The sequence below is a fragment of the Lethenteron reissneri genome, chromosome 3 (assembly GCF_015708825.2).
Source record: "Lethenteron reissneri isolate LAM-NWPU_2019-01 chromosome 3, ASM1570882v1, whole genome shotgun sequence".
NCBI lineage: Eukaryota > Metazoa > Chordata > Hyperoartia > Petromyzontiformes > Petromyzontidae > Lethenteron > Lethenteron reissneri.
The window spans coordinates 14,071,863-14,098,345 of record NC_083781.1 but is presented as its reverse complement, the minus strand read 5'-3'; the positions used below and the strand labels follow the sequence as shown (position 1 = coordinate 14,098,345).

The following is a 26,483-nucleotide window of genomic DNA, read 5'->3' as shown; positions in this document are numbered from 1 at the left end:
CGCGGCATTAAAGAGCGACGTGTCACAAGTCTCGGTAAAGTTATTCGGCGGCCAATCAATATTCATCACTTAGCACTTCGGAGAGCTCGAGAGGCCGGGCGGAGCGCATTTGTTTTCACTCCCCGCGTGAGCGCGCCACGGTCGAACGCACGCCGCTGGGACAGACGAGAGGGAGACATGCAGCCAGTGGCGGCTCCTGCAAAATCTCTCAGGGGGGGCAAATGTCTGGATGATTGATAAGGATAAGGTCCACCCATGCAATGGATACATTAACAGCTTAAGCATGTAAAGGCAACTTCACTTCTTTAATATTAATGAAAAATAAAGTGACTCTTACAATACATCTCCTTGTTTGTTTCTATACTCACTATTAATAGAATCCACTCAAGTTTCTTTTATTAAAGATTCCACTAGGTGGCGACAAATTATATTGTTGGATGAAACGTGCTTACGTATGATGACGTAAGCACGTTAGTGCGAGCCCTCCCGGAAGTCATAGAGAATGCATTGGAGCGCCCGCCGTTCGAAAAAAAAACATCTTTGAATTAAGTCTATGGAGCCACTCGGGGCGATTCTCAGCCGGAGTGAAATCGCCCAAAAAGAGGCGGTACTCCACAGAACGTGACATGACGCTGATTGGACTATATCCAGAGGCACAGTGACGGCGAGCGTGACTCTGTGGTTGAATGACATTGGTGGTGCGTCGCCCAATCGCCCTAATGAAGAAACCGCCCCTGCATGCAGCCACACTTTGGGGCTTTCTTGAGTCCGTAGGCGGGGAGCGACGTTGCTCAGTGGCTCCCTGCGAGCAGCTGCCTCGGCTGCTCTTCACCCGGGAATGCGTTACTGCTGTGTCTAGGACCAGCGTACGGGAATGTTTTGCTGCTGTGTCTAGGACCAGCGTACGGGAATGCGTTGCTGCTGTGTCTTGGACCAGCGTACGGGAATGCGTTGCTGCTGTGTCTTGGACCAGCGTACGGGAATGCGTTGCTGCTGTGTCTAGGACCAGCGTACGGGAATGCGTTGCTGCTGTGTCTAGGACCAGCGTACGGGAATGCGTTGCTGCTGTGTCTAGGACCAGCGTACGGGAATGTTTTGCTGCTGTGTCTAGGACCAGCGTACGGGAATGCGTTGCTGCTGTGTCTTGGACCAGCGTACGGGAATGCGTTGCTGCTGTGTCTTGGACCAGCGTACGGGAATGCGTTGCTGCTGTGTCTAGGACCAGCGTACGGGAATGCGTTGCTGCTGTGTCTAGGACCAGCGTACGGGAATGCGTTGCTGCTGTGTCTTGGACCAGCGTACGGGAATGCGTTGCTGCTGTGTCTAGGACCAGCGTACGGGAATGCGTTGCTGCTGTGTCTAGGACCAGCGTACGGGAATGCGTTGCTGCTGTGTCTAGGACCAGCGTACGGGAATGTTTTGCTGCTGTGTCTAGGACCAGCGTACGGGAATGCGTTGCTGCTGTGTCTTGGACCAGCGTACGGGAATGCGTTGCTGCTGTGTCTTGGACCAGCGTACGGGAATGCGTTGCTGCTGTGTCTAGGACCAGCGTACGGGAATGCGTTGCTGCTGTGTCTAGGACCAGCGTACGGGAATGCGTTGCTGCTGTGTCTTGGACCAGCGTACGGGAATGCGTTGCTGCTGTGTCTAGGACCAGCGTACGGGAATGCGTTGCTGCTGTGTCTAGGACCAGCTCCGCGTCCAGGTGGCCGAGCCGGGCAGCAGCGTCAGGAGTAGCGCAGTCTATCGCCGCGAAGTCTCATTCGTATTTGTGGATCGGGCATTTGCTCGGTACGTGTTGTAAAGTCTGTTCTGGATGACCACAGTCGCACAGTGCTACTGGAGAGGTTTTACTTCTCCACTTGTGCATCAGCTATGCGCATCTACTGCCATGGTTTGTAAGGATGCCGTTTTGAGTGGACCATGAGCTTCGTGGAAGATCTAAACCCAGGGATCTCCTGCGTTGAGTCTTTCACAAGGGGCAGCGGTGAGCGTGAAGCACTGCCACCACCTTCGCTGCAGCCCAGCGTGTTTGTACACGCTGGGCCCTCCCACGAATGGCCACCAAACACAACCCCGGGTGTCGTTTGTGGTCGCCACCGCTGCAATGCACCCCCCATCACCGCGCAGTCAGTCGTGCGTGGCGACAGCTTGAGAGAAGAATGATCAACACGGAGCCCAGCCCGGAAAGCTGCACTTGGGATTGTTGACGTTGCCGCACTTAAGTTGGTTCCATCATGAAATTGAAATAACGTGCGGCTCGTCGTCAATCCACTGCTGGATGGATGCACCCCCATGTCATGTTATGGGAGTTGTTGGGTCCATAATTCACCGTGCTGGTTACTGCGGGTGACCCGGATCGGTTCAGCGGTCACCACTGATGTCAGCTGTGTCTGCGAATTGGCCGGGGTCACAGCGCACTGCGCTAACCACTTGTTGTACTGTACTTGTATGCCCTAGTGTCTATGCTCCCCACAACTTCACAAACCCGCAAAAGCGTGGTCCAAATTACGTCCACAGGCCGCAGGGAAGTGGCAAGGGCCTTCTTCAGCAGGAGTGGAGTGACTCACGCCTGATCCCGGACTTGATCACAATCGCTGCATCGATTGGTTGAAATAACTCATCACGCTCACGGTACATGCATCAGACAGCGCGCGTACGAATCTATTATTGACGTGGACAAACGTCATGCAAACAACACATTTTAGGCGATTGGGACGGACACAACTGTAGCATTGAAAGAGAGGAATGTGATTCTAGATTTGAAGCTTTCGTCACGTGGGTAAAAATAAATAATAAAAATAATAGAAATAATAATAGAAATACAATGATAAATTACGACGTTTCGGAGGCAACACAAGTCTCCGTCATCAGGTGGGACCGTCACAGCTAAATTTACTGTATCAAGTGAGACAAAATTCCAAGAGACAAGCTCTTAAGTTAAGGGGGAGGGGGGGAGGGGCTTATCTGAATGTGGTAGCCAATGAATGGAACGTGTTGGGGGTGGGGGCTAAAAGAGAGCAATAGGTGCACTTGGGGTTGTAACCGGTGTTGGCTGACAATCCAAATACAAACAGCGGTCAAGTTAGACGTCAGAGAATTGATTCAAACTGCGGCACGCGGATCGCTCCACAGTTGCATCTCTGTCTGTGGGGGGAAGGGGGAGGGCTGAGTCACGACAAGTCGACGTGGCAACCACGTAGTGCTTGCAACTCAAACTGCTGTGTTTCGTCGCCATTCAATTGCTCGATTCTCGCCGTGCCCTGGCAGGGCAGGCGCAGTGGCAGGTTTGCCGCATCCGTCCAGACGGACGCAATGTGCCACTTCGGTGTGGGAGTCGGCGCCTCTCGCTCCACGCTGCACAGAGGACGCTTTGACTTCGTCCCGTTGGTGTTCAAGGCAGCCCGTCGTCTTGCGTATGCACATCTCATCTTAAATGTATACGTTTGTTTTGTGTGTGTGTATACTGAGCAGAGTCTCACTGAGACTCAGTGAGGCATCAACAAGCTGCCCAAACAATGTCACGCTTGAATTTTGTTAAGATCATAGATGTATTTTGAATTAAAGTCACTTTGGTATGGAAAGCATAAACACCTTACTTGTAGTAAATATGTATTCTTAAAATGGTTAGTCCACAAGCAATCGTCCTCAGGTGAGAGCTGCTGAAGCAGGAAAACAAATATATGGCTGGAGCGCTGCTAAGGTAAGGAGCTATAAAGGTTTGGGATGGGTGCAGTGGGCGGGGCTAGAGATGAAATTTGCATGTAAATGTAAGATCGGGTAAATCTTGACAAACGCAGCTGTGTGGGTGGCCATTGCATTGTGAGAGATCAGCATGTCAATGTAAGAGATCAGCATGTCAATGTAAGAGATTTGCGTGTAAATGTAAGAGATTTGCATGTCAATGTAAGAGATTTGCTTGTAAATGTAAGAGATTTGCTTGTAAATGTAAGCTCGGAGAGAGCTCGGAAAGAGCCATCGCCACTTGGAGGTGGAACACGTGGTTTACGCAGACAAATGCTATCCAGAACTACCTCTCATCATTTGACATTTAAAGTTACACAACTAAGTAGCTTCTATTTGGCGCATCATATTATCATAGTTTTTTGTTGTTGTTGTTGTCGTTGTTTAAATATCCACAAACTGTTGAAGGGGTTTTCATCACTGGAAGGGAGGCACCCACGCAAGTGTTTAATGAAGAGGGGATTATTCCAGGAGGCGATTGTGGATGTATTTGTATGCGAGAGTCGGGTGAGAGAATTATTCTCAAGACGAGGAATATTTTTCATCTGTCACTGAGATTGAATTGCGTTCAACCTTTCCTAATTGTCCAAATCAACATCACGATGAAACGTGTCTGCTTAGATAACCATATATGTAACAATATATGTAGACACAAGGCGTAAGCTAATCATATACATTTATATATTTAGATACAAGCCCTCTTAAATTGGACAGCCTATAACTCTGGTATTAAAACGTCTTCCTTCTGTGTTTTTCACAAGATAATGTGGCATACGCTGTGTACATATTCACTATCACAAATAGATGAGCACATATGAATGTGGACGTGATCAGATTTGGTATTTTACTCGTGTGCAAACTTCGCCTAGTTTAATTGTGACTATTTACTGGTGGAATCTACATATACACGTAGCCCCAGCAGGGGCACATTGGATTAGCTACGTAATTACCTGGAAGATGAGCACTAATTTATTATACACTGTGCAACAAATGTTTTTTTGTTCCTGGGTGGTAAGTGTTATTTCCTAATTGCTTATGCCTCAAAAGTACATGAAATACCTATTATTCCCCACAAACTTTGCTTTGTAACCAGGACAGTGACATTTTGAAATTAACATATTTTCAATGAGAAAACGGGCGAATTTGTGTCTTTTCGTTCACATAAAGACATAAAACATCAACATGAATCTCCCCCCACCTCCTCTCTTCCCCCTACTCTGACTCTCTGTGTGTCTCTCTGTGTGTGTCTATGTGTATGTCTCTGCGTGTGTGTGTCTCTCTGTGTCTATGTGTGTGTGTGTCTCTCTGTGTGTCTATGTGTGTGTCTCTCTCTGTGTGTCTATGTGTGTGTGTCTCTCTCTCTCTCTGTGTCTATGTGTGTGTCTCTCTCTGTGTGTCTATGTGTGTGTCTCTCTCTTTGTGTCTATGTGTGTGTCTCTCTCTCTCTGTGTCTATGTGTGTGTCTCTCTGTGTGTGTGTCTATGTGTATGTCTCTGCGTGTGTGTGTCTCTCTGTGTCTATGTGTGTGTGTCTCTCTCTGTGTGTCTATGTGTGTGTCTCTCTCTGTGTGTCTATGTGTGTCTCTCTCTCTGTGTCTATGTGTGTGTCTCTCTCTGTGTGTCTATGTGTGTGTCTCTCTCTTTGTGTCTATGTGTGTGTCTCTCTCTCTCTCTGTGTCTATGTGTGTGTCTCTCTGTGTGTGTGTCTATGTGTGTGTCTATAGTGTCTATGTGTGTCTCTCTCTGTATGTGTCTATGTGTGTCTCTCTCTCTGTGTGTTTATGTGTGTGTCTCTCTATCTGTGTCTATGTGTGTGTCTCTCTCTGTGTGTCTATGTGTGTGTCTCTCTCTTTGTGTCTATGTGTGTCTCTCTCTCTCTCTCTCTGTGTCTATGTGTGTGTGTCTCTGTGTGTGTCTATGTGTGTGTCTATATGTGTCTATGTGTGTCTCTCTCTGTATGTGTCTATGTGTGTCTCTCTCTCTCTGTGTGTTTATGTGTGTGTCTCTCTATCTGTGTCTATGTGTGTGTCTCTCTCTCTCTGTGCATCTCTCTCCGATCTCTACTCCAGTGACCCGGGTGCTGCCGCGGGGTCCATATTCTGCCCCCACCTCCTCTCTCCCCCCTACTGCCGATGCCTACTATACACTACACTATACACTACACTATACACTACACTATACACTACACTATACACTACACTACAAACTACACTGTATAACCTCGTGCCACGGCAGATCTCTCGCCGACTTCGACTGTTTGTTGTTGCTGTGGTTGTCCCACCGGATGGTGATGGCTTGTGTTGCGATCGAAACGTCATGATCTATTATTTTTTTCTACCTACGTGACTTTACCGAAAGAAACACAGAGTATTATTACTATTTCTTCGTTCTTTCGGTAAAGTCACGTAGAAGGGAAATAATAAAATAATAAAAATAAAACAATAAAATTCTCACGACGTGAAAACAACAGTAAATTTTCTTGCTGTGGTTTTCACACCTGATGATGATTGATTGTGTCGCAATCGAAACGTCGTGAGAATTTAATTGTTTTATTTTTTATTATTTTAATATTTTCTTTCTACGTGATTTTACTGAAAGAACCAAGAATATGAACCACTGCAGTCACGAAAGCTTTAAATCGAAATTTAGTATTATTACTAACAATTATTAGTACTAAGCTTAATTTTGGGTCCCCTTAACATTCTAACAAGGTTAAATCCATTAATAATTGATTTTGCTGCCCATAAATTTTTTTACTTCAGAAACTCTTTTCAAATCTACTCTATTTAAATTGGATGCCACTGATGGAATTTGCATTCTCGTGAGATATGTTTTTGGATGTATTAAGAGGAATTCTTCTATGATAATTAAATAGTGGAAAATTTATATTTTATTGTTGTATCTCAAAGTTCTGAACATATCTGGTTCTCAGAGTAAAATGTGCAGGAAACGGTGGAGGAGGTTGTTTCGTGTGGGGCAGTGTCCCCCACACGCGTGTTGGACTCATGATGCATTCCGTTTTTTGTACACGTCAAAGCATGAACTTAATCCCTAATTTTTTTTAAAATTAAAACTATAATTGCCTTCAAAATTATATCCCAGAGGTATTAATAGGTGGAGTCGTGGTGCTGTGGTTAGCACACTCCCAGAGTTCGATTCCCAGCCATGGTTAACATGAGAAGCTGCGGTGGCTAGGAGATGTTAACTCCCTTGACTGGTATGCAGGAGGTCATGGTTCCATCCCGACACAGACGCCTGTATATTTGAGTTTGCATGTTCTCCCCATGGTCACGTGCATTTTTCTCCAGGTCCTCCAGTTTTTCCCTCCGCATTTAAAAACATGCTTTTAGAGTATTTGGCTGCTATAAATGTCCACATGATAAGCCACTTTTGTTGAGCTGTCACAGTGGGCCTTACCTGGTGAAGTAAAACTAGTTTTATAGTTTATGGTGTGCTTGGTGGAGGAGGGCATTCTCCCAAGACAGCAAGTTTGAGCGTTCCTACGGAACAAATGGAAGACCTAAAGCCGTGTCGTGGCGGTGCTTCGACCGTTCGTTCAAACCAAGTGGTTCGCTTTCAAATGCGCATTGAAGCGCTGCTCACATTCTGTTCATAACCCCAGTGGTGGAGCTCACACATGCCTTTTGCAGGGGTGAGTCATTTTTTAGGACAAGCACTGTTGACTTGCCCACGCAGTGGTACTCGTGTTACTGACCTCGGAGGTATGATAGGCTGAGTAAACCCACAACCAGTATTTGAACACGCAACCTGATGATTGCGAGCCACTCACTCGAACCGCCAAGCCAACTGGCCAGACTCTATGGGAGCGGACCTTAAAGGTCACGTGTCAAATGATTCAACAGTTGCGGGATCTGCCAGAAGGAAGTTACGGTGAGCTTTCGTGGCATCAACCAGGATGACATCTTGACCTTCACCCTGAAGTCTGTTAGACAAATGTAGCCGTCTCATGTAGAGAATCGAATTTCGGCGATGGCACCCAAGGCATACCGGGGAGCTCCCATGCCACGTGCCTCCTTGCGGACAAGGGGCCACGGCAGGGTCACGCGCTTCTGGTCACCCCCGTCACGCCATCACTTCGCCCTGAGAGCCATTTGCCGCGTGCAACAAAGGAGGGTGGAGATGGCGGTTTCAAGAGAAATGCAATCGGGACGCAGAACCTCATCGGACCCGGTGAAAGTGGTGCCTTCTCCGATCAATGAGCAGTGGCGATGGAGACCTCACGGTGAGAGGGCCTGGGACCGGATTTGCCGAGGCGCCGGTGTTTACAAGTGAAGTGCTGAGCGCAGCGCCAAATAATCAGTGACTCCGTTGTGGATATCAGTAACAAAATGTATAAATATCAGCAGCAGCGCCAAAGATCACTTCATTCAAGTCACGTGGGCCACTTGACATCGGCACACGTGACTTGTAATAGAAGGTAAAGCCGCAGCCGTGCAACTCCTTGCTCACGCCACGGTTGGCGGAAGGGCCTCCACAAGAGGGAGCTTGCAGAGCCCTTGTTCAGGGTATTTGGCCTACTCTTCCATGTTGACCAGACATCTTGGAAGAGGTAATATCCATTATGTAACTGCGGCAGCATGCGGTTAATACAAACGCACGTTATTAACCCTCGCTGCGGTCGCCGGCTCATCCTCCGGTTCGGTTCAGTCGAATGAACTTGGTGGTGCAAGCTGTATTAGTATGTATCCCAGTGGTTTGATATGGGGGCGTTGTAATGTCATTTCAGTTTTGCAGGCTCATTAATTAATTTGTCAAAGGTGCAAGCGCAGACACGCATTCATAATCCGACGCAGACGTTTGTCATGAGTGACCCTCATCACAATGCAGTTCAATAGTCTGGGAAGAGCGTAATCCACACGCACACACGCGCACATTACATGGACTTCAACACAACATGGACATAGCTTAACCTCAGAGCTTGCTGCCAATAATTCAGTTGATACATTTACTTTCACATTAATATAAAATATTAACTATTTCGTCGAATGATTCCTTTTCCGAATTGAGTAGTAGTTCAATTCGGTTTGTGTGCTCTTTAGATTTAAATTTCCCTTCCAGCCGTCAATTTCTTGCTGTTGTTATTGTCCATACGTCATACCTGGCAAAAGTTGACAAATACACAAAGAAGCGTGTCGCGATGGCACCACTCACCATTACACTGAGAGACAGGGAATCATGGAAAGAATGCAAATCAGAGACGTCACATTGACCGTCAAGGAGAGTGTGATGAGTGGGCGTGGGGAGAGAGACTGACTGTGGCACTGCCACTGAAGGAGCAATGGGATCCATTCACGTGGGGAGAGAGACCGACTGTGGCACTGCCACTGAAGGAGCAATTGGATCAGTTCACGTGGGGAGAGAGACCGACTGGCACTGCCGATCTGTGGTGTGGGGTGGCCTTCGCCCGGCAGTGACGATACAATGGATGACGGAAGCCATTTTTTGACGTTATTAAACGTTCATATCAAGCTGACAGACAAATTATGTTGGTGATTGCGCGACTGCGTTGGCAGTGGTGCACAAGCACAAATAACGCACAAAAAACACAACATATTTGTCAACAAGACTGTGGCCTTAAAATTATAAATATATAATGGGTGACGTTTCGGGCAGTAGCCCTCCTTCGTGTGTGCTATGAAGAACGAGCATTGTCGGAAAATCACCTCATTTTATACTTTCCCTTTCAAGTTCAATGGCATTGACAAATGCGTTGAGCAACCTGGCCGAGGAAAGTAATCACGTGTGTGTCTGTGTACAAGTATATCGTAGGCTGTTTTGTTTAACAGATACAAATTCGTAATTTGTATTTTGTATTTGTTAAACACGACAAAACTCTTCAACATTGCACAGCATATCTTCAATTTTTATTTTTATTATATAGCCAGATGATGGAATCGTGTCCGAACCGACGTTTGCGGTTGAGTATTGACTTCGCAACAGCGATGGGATCTGGCAGAAGGAAGGAAACGATGGCGGGGTGTGATGGTGGCATCAACAGCGCTGCCCGTGATGAGCCTCCCTCCTGTCCTCGTTTTAGTGTTATTATTGAATTGCCAAACAAGGTATTGCATGGACGGATATGAGGTGAGGAAAGCAGGAATAATTAATAATTGCTCATGCTTTGATAACCATACACTAATTCAATAAATAATAATATTTGACAGCAATTTATCCATCCACTCCTAGATGAAGACTTCCCCACGCCGTGTCAGTCACGTGGCTTATTTTACCATACTGGTCGGTGGTGGGGGTGAGGCCTAGGACTGGTCTGGATTTCATTTGTTACTGACCTTCGCTGTGATGGGACTCAAACTCGGGCCGCCAGTTCTATAGCGCATTCGCCACTGCAGTGGTTATGAGGGCAGTGATTCAAATGTTTCCGAGTGGACACTCTTGTAGAAGACAGAGGCACAAGACATCCAACTCAGGACAGTCACAGGGCCGCCTTCATTACTCTTGCGATTGCCACGTCATTCCCTTTTATTGGCAATAACCTCGCAAGCCTTTCTGCCAAGAGGCCTTCATTACATGCCAATAAAGAACACTTCACAAATCACATTATTTTCATGTGCTGCTCTTGCTACGTGTGCAGAGAGACGCTTTTGAGCGTGAATTTAGAGCAACAGGGAAATCAGCTTTGGCAGATGTCTGTCTTGCTGCTAACCTACACGGCCCATCCATCAGTGTGAGTCACGGAAGGGCCCTTTTGAAGTCCGGATAAAGGGAGTGTGTGCCTCGACACCAACACATCCCCTCCAAGGTAAGTGTTAGAGTCCATCGATCATTATCGAGCACGTATCTATCCTCCCGTAAGCCGAGTTGATTATAGGTGCAAGTAATAATCATAGACCCTTTAGTTTTCTGAGAAAATCATCAATTCTCCACGGAGCCACAATTTCCTTGAAGATAAATACATGCTAGCTTACCCTGGTGGTGACATGATCCCGCCGTAGCGCATTCGCCAATTTCTACATTGGTTTATGGTTCGAATCGAGCGGTCGCCCCAATTATTACTGTGGGCATAGCAACCATAATAAAAAAATATCTACTACCCGCTTCAAAGTGGATGTTAAAGGCCGCCTAATGTAATTCGCAAGAGCAGGCCATAGTGTGCCGACGTTGCAAATGCTCCAGGGTCACTCTTCCAAATAAATAAGCAGACGATATATCTCCTGCATACATTCATCTCTCAACATAAAAAATAAAGGTCTTTGTTTGCTAGAATCAAACCAATGCTGCTGAAAAAATTTATTCCCAGAAGGCCGTGTGGCTGATAGGATGTGTAAAATTTTTTTTTTAAATGTGAAGATACTAATATGGGAAGGAGGCATATTTTCTATTTTAAAAGCCAGTAATATCCTGTCTCAGAAAAATTCGACGACTTCATTAATATTAATGCCTTGCGATATGGCGTGATCCCGAGAACACCAAATGATGCATTGTTGGATGAATTCCTGATGAAATTGGGTTTAAAGTTTGTGTGCAATGCCCTTTTAAAGAATATTGCATGTTTCCTGAGAAAAATTGGGATTCCAGTTTTGCTCGGAGATGTGATCGTGTGACATCCGATCATTGACTGAGCCAAATTTCACCACTTTATCAATAACAATATTATACATGGACGGGCTCCCAGGGGGCGATTATAAATGAATACCTGAGGTTAAAGAGAAAACAATTAGAAAACTACAACATTGATTGTTATGCACTCGACAGCCCAACCCCTGCCGCATGGCATACCATCATTGGAGAGAAAAGAAACCTCTTATATAAACCTCTATGTTGAAATGGTTATTGGGCCAAAATATTAATTGCTATGGGGATTGTGCCTGTTTCTCACAAGAACAAATATTCCCACAATGCAATGTGCCAGCGACATTTTATTAGTTCGATTTTAATATTAATTCGTTTATTTAGTAATTATACTTTGTGATTATTGAAAGCGTTTGTCTGTTAATCAACTGCTACCAATTGGACACTATTCATACGCATATATTTTTTTAAACTGTTCATCATAAAAAAACACATTTGAAAGGCATTCAATTATTATCAGGTCCCATGGTGTAAACGAGTGCAGACTCCTACTCTTATTATCAACTTTCTCTCTCTCTCTCTGGCCTCTCTATTCGCTGTGAATGAGGGATATTGCCCGAAACGTTACCTATCATTTATATTTTATCTTCTCAGGCGACACACTGCCATTTAGAAACATTATTATTTCGTGTGAATTGTGCTTATGCACCATTGCCAACGTAAATAATTAGTTTAAATATGAGAAAACAACGTGTTATACATTGCTAAAAGCAAGTGTGGGGACGCATTCTTACAGGTCAGGTATTTGGATACTACGCTTGCGTCGTCTGGCTACCTGGCCAAGGCGAATGATGGTTTTCCAACATTGTAGATAAATAAACCTGGCTGCTGTAACGTACAACATTTCAATTAAAGTGGACATCTACACACATTTGATGCATATATAATCTCCAACCGTGTGCTAGTTGTGCAATATTCATGAAGGAGCCTGCAACTCGCTCTCTGCGATGTCGAGCCCTTGGTTCTGTTACCGCTCACGCACCATCGACCACGCTCACAGAGTCGCCAGCAAACTCGCTAATTGGGACCGTCCACGTAACAAATCAAAATTAACTTAAACCTTTTGTCAATATACTGGCTGGCTAAAGGCTTGTCGCACGAGAAATCGTTGGCGAGGGTTGTTGGAACTGCACTTCGTGACACCGAGGGGCAGCTTGTGACAGTTCATGCGTCACTCGTCGCTGATGTGGGTCGTGGAGAGAACTCAAAGTTCACGTCGCTGGGTTCGTCGCGTCAAGCGCAAAGCAGCACGCCGCTGCTCCACCCCAGGGAACAATGATCATTGCTACACTGTAAGTGAAAATTATCAGAATTCAACGTTTTCTTTCTCCGTTTTGATAAAACTCGTCCATTTGTTTGCAATTTCATAACGAGGAATGAAGTGTCTTCTCTCCCAATCTAACACCACGATTAAAAAAAAAGTTACCCGACGTGTTTCCCGGCTCGACGGTGCATCGTTCAGTTTGATGGCCTACGTTACGCACCACGTGGTGGGTTGCTTCTTCAGGAGCTGAATATAACAAAGTGCTCTTTCCACTAGTATATTTTTATAAAACAAAATTCTCAACCGTACCATTCCTTCGTAGGCAGTGATGTCAGTCCAACCTTGGCCTGATCCCCAATCTCTGAAAATGTTCCAGTGTTTCGCATGCATGCCATCAAAGGGCATTATTGCAAAAGCCACTAATACTCCTGGGAACCTGACTGCTGCATGCACACTCGCCAGATCCCTCCGTTGGTACGGGAATCAGCTCTTGGGTCTTCCCTCCCTGACGCATACCACCCGGCGCGCTCTCTCTGCGTGCTTCCCAGCACTGTTTGTGCATAGACTCCTTGGGGTGGGTGTAATGCAGCCCTGCAAGTGCATTGCTCACTCCACTGCTGGTTGAAGGGCCCTCACTGTAGAGTCCTTCTAGAGCGTATTTTGTTTGGCCTACTCTTCAACGTTTGCCAGACGTGGGGGTAAAGTCTGAGAGTACCTAAACCTTACCCCACCACACGCCACCCGGTGATCGACTCACTGTAATGTACCCATTAAGACTGCTGGGTGGATAGAGGCGGGCGGGCTCTGGATTGTATGCCCTATTGTTTCAGCTGCCATGCTGGGAGAAACGGAATCAAGCCGGAGACCTTTGGAGCGCAGGTCCAGTGAACTACCCATTGACACCACCACCACCACCAAGGCAGCTGCACACGAGAGAATCCTACAGCGCCACCAAAAAAAACCCAACCCATTGCCCCACAGTGCAGAAACAGTGACTGATGGCACTGGGGCCTGAAATTAAGTTTTGGAAAGCAGAAAAAAAAAACCGTCCGGCTCAAGGGTTCACGGGAGCGCACCACGACCCGGGCGGCCGCGCCGCCTCTCGTCCGGCTCACTGCCGTCGTGTCGCGAATAACACGCGCGCGATTTTGCCCGAGAAGATCCATGGCCTGCCAATACGCATAGGGAAAATAAATTGATTATTCAATCCAATTACGTGTCCGCCACAGCCTTTACACCGCTGCTCGTCGCCGCACAGCGCAAGCGCCTCGGCTTTAAGGTTCAATGCCGGGTCAGCAGAGGGGTCGCGGTGCGAATGTCACGGGGCCAAGGTGCCGGGTATGAAAGGCCCAACTCAAAGGTGCCTCGCTTGCTCCGCGTGACGTCAATCGCTGCCAATTTGTGCCTCTGCCTCGAGTCCCTAGACTTTTCTCCCCACCCGCCTGCCCGGCCACCCACCCGCCCGCCCGCGCGCCGTCGCTGTATTATGTCTGGCAGATTTTCAAAAATGATGTTCCGTCCTCTGAGGGGGATGTTAAGCCAGTGGGCCATCTGCTTGTGGATTTTCAAGATCCCATGCGAGGCATTTATAGGAGCAGCCTCGGTGTTTTAGTTGTCCGCACTTCCATGCCTGAGGTAACTTGCCACCAATGCTCTAGAAATAATAATAATAAAGAACAATGAGATTATGGGGCTCTATTGTACGATAAAGATAATGTGCCATCTTTATTAAAAAAAGGTTTCTATGCAATGGTTGTTATTGACACCCCTATGCAACAAAACAAAGGGCAACGATCCCCATACATATTTATTGACTGTTGGGGAAACTGCTGTTCAAGAACACCGATTATGCCTGGCACACAAGAGGGTTGTGTGGGCAGTGCCACGCCAAATGCTGATTTTAAACCCCGAAGCAGACATTCGTACAGGCGAGGCCCAGGACCAGTTGTGATATAGCACTCGACCATTGGACTCTCGCCCGGCTTATACCGCAAGATGGCCACCACTCCACTACCGCTCCCTTCACTGTGCTACAAACCCGACAACCCGAGTTTGATTGCCGCTAACCAGTGAAGATTATCTGAACCAGTCCTGGGCACCCGCTAGGTCGACTCAGCCTCAAACGAGTACCTGGTGTGGGGCATAAACATCATCACTGAGGAGGCAAACGTCACCACCAGACCCCTCATCCAGAACGTCACCGCCAGACATCTCACGGTTGGTGTGAAAGACGTTCGACACACGTACATCTACACCTGTGTGTGAGGCCCCATCACCCTGATGCCCAAGTCAATCTTGCATCAACTACAAGATCATCATCATTCAGGGACCCCGCAAGAGGCAAGTCGGAATCAACTTGGCGAGTTGCAAGGATCAGAGTGGCGAGTGTTCTACGCGTGCGCGTGTGTGCGTGTGTATTTAGTTCAGTGGTTCTGAACCTGGCGTGCAGGCTGCAGTGAAGGTTAAGAACCACTGGCTTAGTTTGTTGTCCTTCTCCCACACCTCCAATTAGCACGCTTGTCTCATGCACGGTGCAAAATAAGTTCACAATACCTTACATTCTGAACCCTCAATGGACTCATCCCTGCCAGCCTCATTTCTTTCGACTCACTCTACTCCCCTTTACGCCTGTTCTATTCCAACAACCGAGGCCTTCTGTAAAAAACCCCAGTCGACCGCCACTCAATTGGAGCTCATTCCTTCTCTGTAGCTGCCCTCAATGTCGGCAACTACTTTCGTCTGGCTGTCTGCGCGGCTGCGACAATTTGCCTTCTCAATTCCAGGCTTAGAGTTGTCCTCTCCTCTTCTTCCTCTTCTGCCAACGACTCTGCGTCTCTTTTTCCATGAAATGCTTTCATTGGCATCTTTACAATGCGGTCTTATTTCCTTCATTGTCTGATAGCATTCTACTATTTAGCCCTATCTTTCACAAAACACATTCCCATCAACATTTTGTCCCCCTATTAACCACAGCATCTTGAAATAGGTCACATTTAGAAGATAAAAAAATTATCAAGATTTGTATGGCATTATGTTCTAAATTATATGTAAACCTGGCCTGGGCTTCCTTTACGTCAACTCAGAATTAAAATCATACTTCATGCACCGTGTCCACAGTATCACTGGGGAGACAAAGGTGGCTGGAGGCGGTTCTATTGCACCACGCCCTTGTAGTCGGTGCCATCGTCCTTGTATTCGGTGCCCACTAACAGCTCTCACCAGAGCAGTGTGCAAGGCTGAACGGGCGATGTGTGCCTCTGCATGACACAAAGTAATAATTGACATCGTTAATGCCGAGAACAAAAAATAGATAAACAGACAAATGGTCTCCTCCACGTAAAAATAGTTTTTTTACACAACCCATTCCTCCCGCAGCCTTCTGGGAGTGCATCATTTCAGCAGCATTATTCAGTACAAGCAAACTGTCAGGCTTACATGAAGCAATGCCGGTTAACTGCCAGGTGATATGGGCAAGGACCCTCTCTTTAAGATATCGGTACCAGTTTGACGATAAACGATGTAAGACATAACAGACAAGAATGATGAGCGTCGTCGACTCTGCACGTGGATTTCCCGCATCGGTTCCTTATCTGGCAGCAACCCGTGTGGCCAGATGGGCCTCATTGGGCCCTGTGGAACGCTTTCCCGCTCGCACCATCCCATCATTGTTTTTGCTAGAGGCCACGGAGTAAGTGTATTGGGAGTGATGCGCCGCAGTAGATAATTAAACAAAGTAGGTGGGATGAGAGAGCACCTCCGGTTGGCAGCGCTGAGTGCGCGAGCCCATTCAATCTGGGGGCTAAATGGGGCAACGTCGCGTTTTTTTCTGAGGACGGACAGGGTGGAAAGGGGGTGGGGGCATGGAGGGTGGGGGCATGGGGGAGAGGGGGTGGGGGCATGGAGGGTGGGGACAAGGTGGAGACAAGGGTGGGGGCATGGAGGGTGGGGGCATGGGGGAGAGGGGGTGGGGGCATGGAGGGTGGGGACAAGGTGGAGACAAGGGTGGGGGCATGGAGGGAGGAGCATGGGGGAGAGGGGTTGGGGGCATGGAGGGTGGGGGCAAGGTGGAGACAAGGGTGGGGGCATGGAGGGTGGGGGCAAGGTGGAGACAAGGGTGGGGGCATGGAGGGTGGGGGCAAAGTGGTGAAGGGGGTGGGGGCATGGTGGAGAGGGCGGTGGGGGCATGGAGGGCGGGGGAAAGGTGGAGAGGGGGGTGGGGGCATGGGGGTGAGGGGGTGGGAGCATGGAGGGTGGGGGCATGGGGTGTCACGGTGGTGAGATGTTAACTGCCTCGCCTGCTATGCAGGAGGTTGTTTGTTCGATCCCAACCCTGACGCCTCTCTATTTGGAGTTTGCGTCTTTCTCCCCGTGGTCGCGTGGATTTGTCTTGGGGTCCTCCGGTTTTCCCCTCCACATTTAGAATCAACGTCACGCGTTTAGGATATTTGGCTGCTATACATTTCCACGTGACGATAAGCCACTTCGTTGAGCTATTATAATCCATGGCCAGGTCACTTCTGAAAAAAAGAGCTATGTAGCTCAGTGGGCCTCACCTGGTAATATACAAAGTTTAGTTTGTGGGGGCTGTGGGGGGTTAGGAGGAATAACTCGTAGAGTACAGTACTAGACATTAAAACCTGGCCTATCCTGTCAGAAAATACATCACAATAAAACCTGGCCTTTCCTGGCCTATCCTGGCCTGTCCGGCTAGACAATACAATAAAGCCTGGCCTATCCTGTCAGACAATGCATAACAATAAAACCTGGCCTTTCCTGGCCTATCTGGCCAGACAATACAATACAATAAAGCCTGGCCTATCCGGCCACACCGCAGCAATCCGCACTTGGCAAAAAAGAAAGAAAATGAAGACACATCTTGCTGGTCTGCACACTCACACGTGTACATTACATATATACGTCCACAGACTGTATAGCACACGTGTGTGCAGTCATGGAAATATCACAGCAAGATGCCTCTGCAGTGGGAAACGCCCGATGGAGTTGCAAGCGCTTTCTCAAATTGAAGCACGCTACAGTTCTGAGGCCAGGGCTAACGCGAGGAGACGTCTCAAGGTGTCACTTTTCTCCACAATACACACGTGTCTTGTATTGTTTATATATTTATTAAATTGTGGCTATTCAGACATTTCAGCTCGTCCAGGAGTTGGCAGCCAAAATAACAAAAAGAGACATTTTTTTCTAAATCTGTAAAATAAAACGTCATATTTCCAGAGCCACAATACGCTGTGTGGTGCATGCGAGATGGTGGTGCTTGATGAATAACGTCACGAGTCAGTCCTTGAAGGGCCGCATGCGACTATGGATCTGCATATTGCCTCGTCAAACCGCGGCATTCCCCTCCCCTCGCCGTCATTTCGGCTCGCCGTGGTGGTTCTGCGGAATTTTGAGCAGCCATGGGCAATTAATGAGGGGATGTTTCTAGAGCATGGGGGAGACTTGGACAGCAGTGGGAAGTTACTGGCTGACAGCAACAACAACAACAGCAGCAGGAGTATACCGAGTCGAGTTATTTGAAGGCGGACTGGGATGAGAATATGGAAATAAAGAGGCGGATGAAAGAGTGGGGCTGGAGTGCTTTTGGATGAAAAGTGAAGTAGATCAAAATGGAAAGTCAACAACGCATGCAACAGAAACAGGGTCAGTGGCAAATAAAAAGCTATACTAGTCGACAGAGAGTGCAACAGAGAAGCGCGGAGATGTGCACGCTTGGAACTGCATTGACGGGAAGCAAGAGAGACACCGTGGATTGTAGAACAAATGCAAGCTATAGACGTCGTATTGACGATTAGGTAAAGTGGGCACGGGAAGGCTGCCGTTGCTGGAAGGAATGACGGCCGGTGGTGGAGACTCATGGCGTGTGGCAAGGGACGTACGTCCATCGTGAAGAGGGCAGCGATGAAATCGGCTCGTGTGCAGAAGAGAGATCGACTGTTGCATCGCGGCATCGCGAGAAATGGCGTAGCGTTGCGGGAGGCCTTCATCCAGCAGTGGATTGGCTGATGATGATGCGCTTGAGGATTTTTTGTTTAGCATTCAAGACAAATCAATTTAATCTCCCTTCTAAAATAAACATTGGGAGAATTTCCACATTCCATAATGCATTCTATCCTGTAATGGAATTTTACATCAGGTGATAGTCCAGCATGTAAAGAACAGGTTGTGTGCATAATGGTCGACCAAATATGTGTCCAGTGACATGGCTACGCAGAATACTGATGGGCTGCGAGGGTAGGAAGCCACGATTTAATCACGTGTTGTAGGCATGTAATGATGCATGGATTTATAGGTTAAACTAGATTCCGATGCTTAGAATACATCTATTGAATCATGGATTTCTTCTTCTATCGTATGGAAGTAGCTGTAAATTATGCATCCAGGTTTAAGTTTGTGAGCCATGTGATAGCTTCGGGAGTAGCGCGACTAATACTGTCCATCCATGGGACTCTTTTTGCAGTATCAAGGTGATGAAAAGATCTTTGGAGATCTTAACACCTGTCTTATTGACTCGTCTTCTAACGCTGTCCAGTCCCCTGGGGAGCAGGCGGAGAAGAAGAGGGCGCTTGTTGGTGACGTCCTCCTTCGTGTGGCCGGGGCGGCTGCAGGCCCTGCCCCGTGCGCCAACTTCAGTGCCCCACTCGTGGGAGAGGCGAGCGCAGCGGCGGCAGCAATGGACTTCTGAAGCGGTCGGTGGAGCCACCGCCAGAGTGAACTTGACAGGACGAGGTGGAGCAGCAGCGGCGAGGCCCTCGACGAGGCTGCGGTGGTCAGGGACCTCGACACAACTCCCCGGCGTTCGCCAGCGGTCTCCAGTTGACCTCCGCTCCAACAGAGGGAGATCGAGAGAGGGTATTTGGTCTACTCTTCCATTGCTGGCCAGACGTCTTGGAAGGGGTGGAAATACACAACGCACTTAACTCTGCCACACACGACTTGTGATTGACTAACTCTGGCGTACCCATTGATACTCCTGGGTGGACAGTGGCGAAGGGAAATCATCGAGGTGCCTGCCGTATTTTCAACTGCCGCCACCGAGAAATCGATGTCCCCGGTGACCTCTGCCCTGCGGGGCCTGCGCTCGGTGTACTCGCCATACAATGACCACACAGTCAGCTGCCCGCCCCCACGTTCATTTCACTTAATCCAAGTAGCCGATTAGAAACTCCCCTAGGTTTACTGAGCCTGAAATGAGCCCACGGCGGGGAGCCTATTGCAGATCAGTGCGCGTCGGACGTCATTGTGATACGAGTCCTTCACCGGGGTAGGAATATGAAAGTTGCTTGTACGGCAAAACAAAGAAGAATCGTCAAGGTAAAACCAGTGCCATGCTGCCGCACACCGTCTGCGGTCACGCTTATTAGCTTCCCGCAGCGGCGTCGCAGATGTGCCGCGGACACCGCGGCGTCTGCGATCGCCGCTTTGTTTGTGCTGCTCGGCGGTTCCGGCATGGAACGTCGGAGAGCGTCCCAGGCCATGCCACCTTCTGCCCGGCCGGGCGTTCTCCGCACCGCTGTTCACACGGGGCCGACAGATGCCCAACAGCGTCACGCTGCGCAGATAGCGGGCAATTAGCCACGGAATTAATCGGCGCGGCAGTGGGATGGCGGTTGCGGCTTGTTCAAAACCCGGATGAGGCGGGCGTTATGCTTGTTGATGAACGCGAATCGAGCAGCATCTGTCCGCCGCCCGCACCCAATCCAGCTGCTGCTGCTGCTCACCGTCCACCAGAGCCCCACGTGGGTCCCACGTGGGTGATAATTCAGTGGATGACTCGTCCTTCCCACGGCACCCCGTACCGCCCGCCTGGTCGCCGTGGCGGTCACGGCTAGCGACGCCGGGCGGGGGAGAGTGGACCGTGGGAGGTGGTGCAGGTGGCGGTATGCGCGCGTTGCGATGTCGACGGGGGTTTAAAAAAATGTTCCGCCTGGAAAATGAGTGGCTCATTAGTTGTCTGCAGGGCACGCCCTTCAGCAGGAGGCCCTGATATCACTGAGCTCAGCGCTCGTGGAAAATTGCACTGCGGAATGCACTCGTTCGATTCGCTCCTCACCTCGCACTTTATTAAGGAATTGTCACAAATTGGGAGCTGTTAATTGACTCAATATTTTTGGGATGCATGAAGAGCATTTTTACATAGCCCGATTATATACAACGCTTGTAAGCTATGGCCGGAAATCAAACTCAGAATGCTGGGTCGACGGTACAATGTGCTCACCACATCCACTACCGCTCGCTGCCCCTTTCATACAACACGTACAAATACAAACTAAACTATTTTCACGCTTGCGATTTAATGTCTGCATCGTGAGTGTAAGCAATCAACCGTAATCGCTGAATCAATGCATCGCTCTCTGCTTACACAGCGGAGCTGTATGCCAAGGGCAATCTCAATAACAGAGTGTGACACACATCGCAGGACAGCACTGCAGTTACTATCGCTCTCGCGAGCAACGCTCCACCAATACTGCATCTCGCCCATTTACAGCCCTTTGTCAATCCACTGCTGGATGTGAGTCTCCCCACGGACATGCCAGTCACCGGGATTTCGTTTTTACTCCACTTGCTCATATATCACTCGCCAACGGGAGTCCAACTCAGCCTGCCAGGTTCATAGCGCAGTGTGCAAAGCCATCGTGCCACCGCTGTGCACCAACGAGGATGTGAGTGTATGCGCTGCCTCGTGACTGCTCACGTTGAGGAGGCTCGGAACGTCACCCTGCTGGGTGTGCCGGTCTCGGGCTACGCGTGGAGTGAACGTGGAGTCACTGCGCTTTCTCTAACAGAACACGGGTGCACCGCAGTCCCTGTAGCTCCTCGGACAGCTGATCTATACTCTTTGGTTCTTTCGGTAAAGTCACGTAGGTGAAAAAATAAAAATAAAAATAGAAATAAATAAATCACGACGTTTCGATTGCAACACAAGCAATCATCATCAGGTGTGACAACCACAGCAAGGACATTTTGACTGAAGTGATCAGCTGATCTAGTCGGAGCCCAGCGCTCGTATTTTCCTACAAAGTGCCTCTGCATTTCACCTCCTCTATGTATTAATCAACCTGCATGCATTAGCCGAGACCGGTAAACCCAAGGCAGGGGTATGCGACCTCATCAAACCGTAGCCACGGTATTGCCGCTGGCTGAACACAAAATATTTGTACCGTTGTCCGATGTGTTCGTGCGTTGGACTGCGTATTTTGTTCCACGCACCATGTTCCTGAAAGAAGCTTCCGGCACGTGGAGCAAACCGTCGGACACCGTGCCGAACACCGCACGGCGCAACCCGTGCCCGCGGCGACCGCGGAGACCCACGGCGAGCGGCGCACAGAGCTTCCTCCTTACCCCAGGGTGATGATCTGCTGGCGACAGGGCACGGTGTTGCGCAGACACGTTCCGGCCATGGGGTCCACGTCCTCCACGATGACGAAGGGCCTCTCCTCGAGCGTCACGACGCTCAGGTGGCGGTCCTCCACGCCGGGGGGCGGCCGCGTGCCGTAGCGCGGCCAGATGGAGTACTTGAGCGTGAGCGCGTCGCCCTCCCACTTCCCGACCTGCGGCGTTGGCCAAAGCGTCGAAGCGTCAGTGGCGCACGTGCACATCGGGTGTCTGCCCACTCCACCTGTAAGTCGAGAACCGAAAGTTGTGCGAGAGCGAGGCCCCAGTGTTGCCTTCCCACGTACGCAGTGGCAGCGGTGCTGGAGATACTCTGCAACGTCCTCGAAGTCCGTTGTCGATGGTCACGGGAGCCCCCCCCATCTCATAAGATTTTGGAAGCTCACTAGGGTTGAGTGCTCACGAGATGGGCGACCCACCATGCGTACCGCTACATGGGGGTTACTGACCACACTGCACTGTCAGCGTGGGTCACACGGCCGGTTAGAGGTAGGTTGGGAATAAAACTCTAATCACCGGGTTAACAGTGCAGTATGCTAGACATTGGGCCACCACTCCACTATCAAATTAGTGCGCATTACGAAAGACGTTGGGTGGTTCAACTTCAATATGACATTGTTTGAGACTCGTTTATGATTGACAGGAAGCATTAAAATACGTGACGGGAGACACCACACTTGGGCGTAAGTTCGGAATGTTCACAAATGAAGGCGAATGCTCGCGTGGTGCTGCGGCAGGGCAAGTTGAAGTGGCGGTCAAGCGTCGACTCGACCGATCGTCCCTTCACCGATACTAAAACACGTTCCCACGAACGTTAAAACACGAATCAACAACAGCTGTGCTATGCCGCAGGAGTGCTAAAGCCCCATCACTGGGTCAGGGCCACGAACAGAAAAGAGTTCCACCCCCGACGCTTTGACCGAGCGCACATTGTGGCTCGAGTCGAACGTTGCCGAACGCTCACCGAGGACACGCTCACATTTCACAGCGCACAGGCAGCCGGCGGCGCCGTGAGCCTGCAGACGACCGCACGGCAGGTCACGTGGGCAGTGGCCAGAAAACCTCCGATGCCGCAGAAGGAGGCCAGCACAGGAACTTCAAAGCGACTGCTTCATTGCCGCTGCCGCCGGTGTGCTCGCAGCGGTGGCACGGAGGATTTGTGATGCCCCGCAAGTGAGCTGATGCCCCACTGTTAACAGCACTCCTTGTTATTCTCCTGCAAGCCGCGCTGGAAGCCACTTAATTGCGAACAGCAAAAAAACGCATCTCCCCGCGCAATCTTTTCGCCGGCGTGTCTACGTGGGCCAATTGTCAGTTGGCAGTGACTCCACACGCGCGTTGTGACCACCGCCACCGCCACCCCTCGCCCCTCGCCCCTCGTGCCTTGATCCCCCCTCTTTACCTCCTGATTTTCAAACGGCATTTGTAGGAGGACGAACGAAAGAGAGGTGAGAGGTGGCAGCCAAAATGTTTCATTAAAATATTAAGGAACTGCATTTCACAGTGAGGCACTAGTGACAAATGAATTACTCCGACCGCCAGTCACATTGTCATGAACTTCAGAATAACGTGGGACATGATGCACATTGGCAGTTTAAACAAAAAAACAATCCAGTCGCTGAGCAGAGGCCCACAAGCCCAACACGTGAAGCGGCCAGAAACCAACGGCATTTTAAACGTTGTAAGAGATCAGAGTGTAACCCATTTCTCGAATTGAGCGAGGTTGTTGTAGAGAAATTTGTAAAAGAGGCGATGGGAGAGCGTTAGGAAATGTGACCTGAGGTGCGGTGGTTGAGCACGGCGGGACTAAGGCGGCGCTGTAGATGGAGTGCTCAGAGTGGGGTGGAGCAATTAACGAGTGAAGTTCACGGGAACAGCGCCCGTGGTAGGAGCGATATGGACACATGAACCATTGCGAATCGATGTAGCAACGATGATTTAACCACTGCGGAGGTTTTCGCGGTAGCGCTGTGCAGCTCTCCGCGTGTTGCCGGCACGACGTCCGACGTTTCGTGCCAGCCACGTGGCATTGATGCCTGATATCGGACATCATGCCGAAAGCAACGTGCGGCACAACCAGAACACATCGGAGAGCGATGGGTTAACAACCCCTTTATGGTATCTACACCTAGGGTTGACCCAGCCTCACGTGATGGTGGACAACTGGGAGTTGGTGAAAAGAACGGCATTTCCCTGATTTCCCGAGTTGTGACACCAGTTGGACAGATGCTTCCAGGAGTGCACTGGATGCCCATTAACAAGAAAAATAATAATCTACCACCCCTTACAAACAAAACATTGCATGCAAAACAAGCAAATATCTGATCAAAATCAGCTGGCATTGCTGTTCAATGACATTGACTATCAAAACCGTTAAACCCTTGTAAACTTCAGATGACTTATTTTTTAAATGTAACCCATTCGCACTAAATGAACGAGTCGTAAAAAGTCAGTGCTTGGACAATGACGTCGCTGTTCCGTCGACAGCGCCCCACGTGGGACTCGTTGTGCTTTGCGGTGATGCGCTAAAAGCCATCACCCCATCCCCTCCCTCGCTCCCTCCACCGCGGCCAAAGCATGATCGTCCATCGCTTTTCCGAGGGCATTCCCTTCGGGAGGACGAACAGCGTGAGGCTACGCCGTGAAAAGTCATCATCGGCGGGAAGGCCTTGAAAGAGAGCCACGTGCCACAGGATAGCAAGTTTGTACTGTCGCCTTGATTTGCTGGGGAGCCGTATTTGAGACATTGGGCCTTCTTTAGTGCCACGGATGGCCATTGCCCAACACGTTCACAACTAAGTTAACATCTCATAAGACGGCGTTAACATAACACGTCAATGATGTTGAGCTTGTGCTCATGCGCGACTGACAACTGACGCGCGGTCCCTGAAATTGCATCCACGACAGACGATGCCTCTGTGACACAGGAGGACACATCCTCCTCCCGCCAGCAAGGCAACGAGTGAGTCGCCACATTCACACGGACCAGGCTGCTCGCCCGGCAGTCCACGCCGCCCGTTCTGGAGGCTGAGCATATTGACTTGTGAATGAGGGCGCTAATTTCTGGAATGTGTCTCGTGAACCCCTTGGCAGTACACGTGTCGGTTCAATCGGCAGTGGCCTCTCTTGTTTTTTCTTATTTTTCTTAATTTTCTTGCAGATGTTGAGGTAAGACCATTGAAGGTTATCTGACATTCTTTATGCGATTGCTCTTTTATTACTTTTGTGCACTCGGTAATGTTTGTCTTGTATTTGAAGAGACGGGGCATGGCATTCAAATAACCATCATTTATTGCGTGTATTTTGCAAAGGCCATTTATGGATTTCGGGTTTTGCAATATCCCTCATTAAAGTAAGGTTCATTCCTAAACTACATAGCTATTCTTCTTGGTTCTTTCGGTAAAGTCACGTAGAAGGGAAGTAATAAAATAATAAAAATAAAACATAATAAAATAAAATAATTCTCACGACGTTTCGGCTACAACGCAAGCAGCCGTCTTCAGGTGAAGAATGATACACTACCAAGCTAGGAGCTTATATATATAAGCTCCTAGCTTGGTAGTGTCCCTTCTACGTGACTTTACCGAAAGAACCAAGAAGATGGATCCCTGCAGTCACGAAAGCTTTACATCGAAACATACATAGCTATTCACTTGTGGATGCACACCGAGGCCGAGTCACAGCTCTCTGACAGACTCTACATTCCTGCAGGGCACTCAGTCATATCCTTGCAGTGATGTCACTGCATTGACGCATCAGACCGCATGGCTGAGCCATCGCAGTCCCCAAGATGCCGTAATGACACACCTTGCCTACAATAAAGCCGAGGAGTTTCATTAACGAAGTGATGTTCATATTCTTGGTTCTTTCGGTAAAGTCACGTAGAAGGGAAGTAATAAAATAATATTCATATAAAAAATAAAAATGCTCACGACGTTTCGACTGCAACACAAGCAATCATCATCAGGTGTGAAATCCACAGAAATAAATTTTGAAAAAAGAGTGTTTTATATTTATAGTTTTATATTAATATTATGTTATTATTTCCCTTCTACGTGACTTCACCGAAAGAACCAAGAATATGAATCCCTGCAGTCACGAAAGCAGCTTTAAATCAAAATAGAAGTAATGTTTGTTCGTGGATTGCCTGCTGCTCCTTCTTGACTGACAAAGCTCCGGAGCACCGTCCACTCAGCGGGGCACTCCCAGCGGCCCGCTCCTGCGGAGCAGAGAGGCCTGCGTCTGTCTCTCACCGGTGTGTCGACTGGCAAAGGCCTGTCGTTGATCATTCATTAGAAAGGCGTCCACCTTTCCCTGTGCACACCCTCGCCTGCTCTGGCCATATTCACATTTCACTCGATCGCTCTCTTGCAATCTCTTGCCTCGGTTTCCCTCTCACACTCCATGGCGTCCGGGGCTCTGGGGGGATTTTGTGATATTATCAATGCCTGAAACTA

General features: G+C 48.9%; 1 protein-coding gene across 3 annotated transcripts in view; it reads right to left on the bottom strand.

Moving 5' to 3' along the window:
- The window catches only part of LOC133347229 (glutamate receptor ionotropic, NMDA 2C-like), a 122,460-nt gene that overhangs the window by 46,868 nt on the left and 49,109 nt on the right, over window positions 1-26,483 (bottom strand). For all 3 annotated transcript variants that reach the window (XM_061559331.1, XM_061559347.1, XM_061559339.1), the window contains exon 4: window positions 21,976-22,184. In XM_061559331.1, the coding sequence (XP_061415315.1) occupies window positions 21,976-22,184 (209 nt within the window). The remainder of the gene's footprint in view (window positions 1-21,975; window positions 22,185-26,483) is intronic.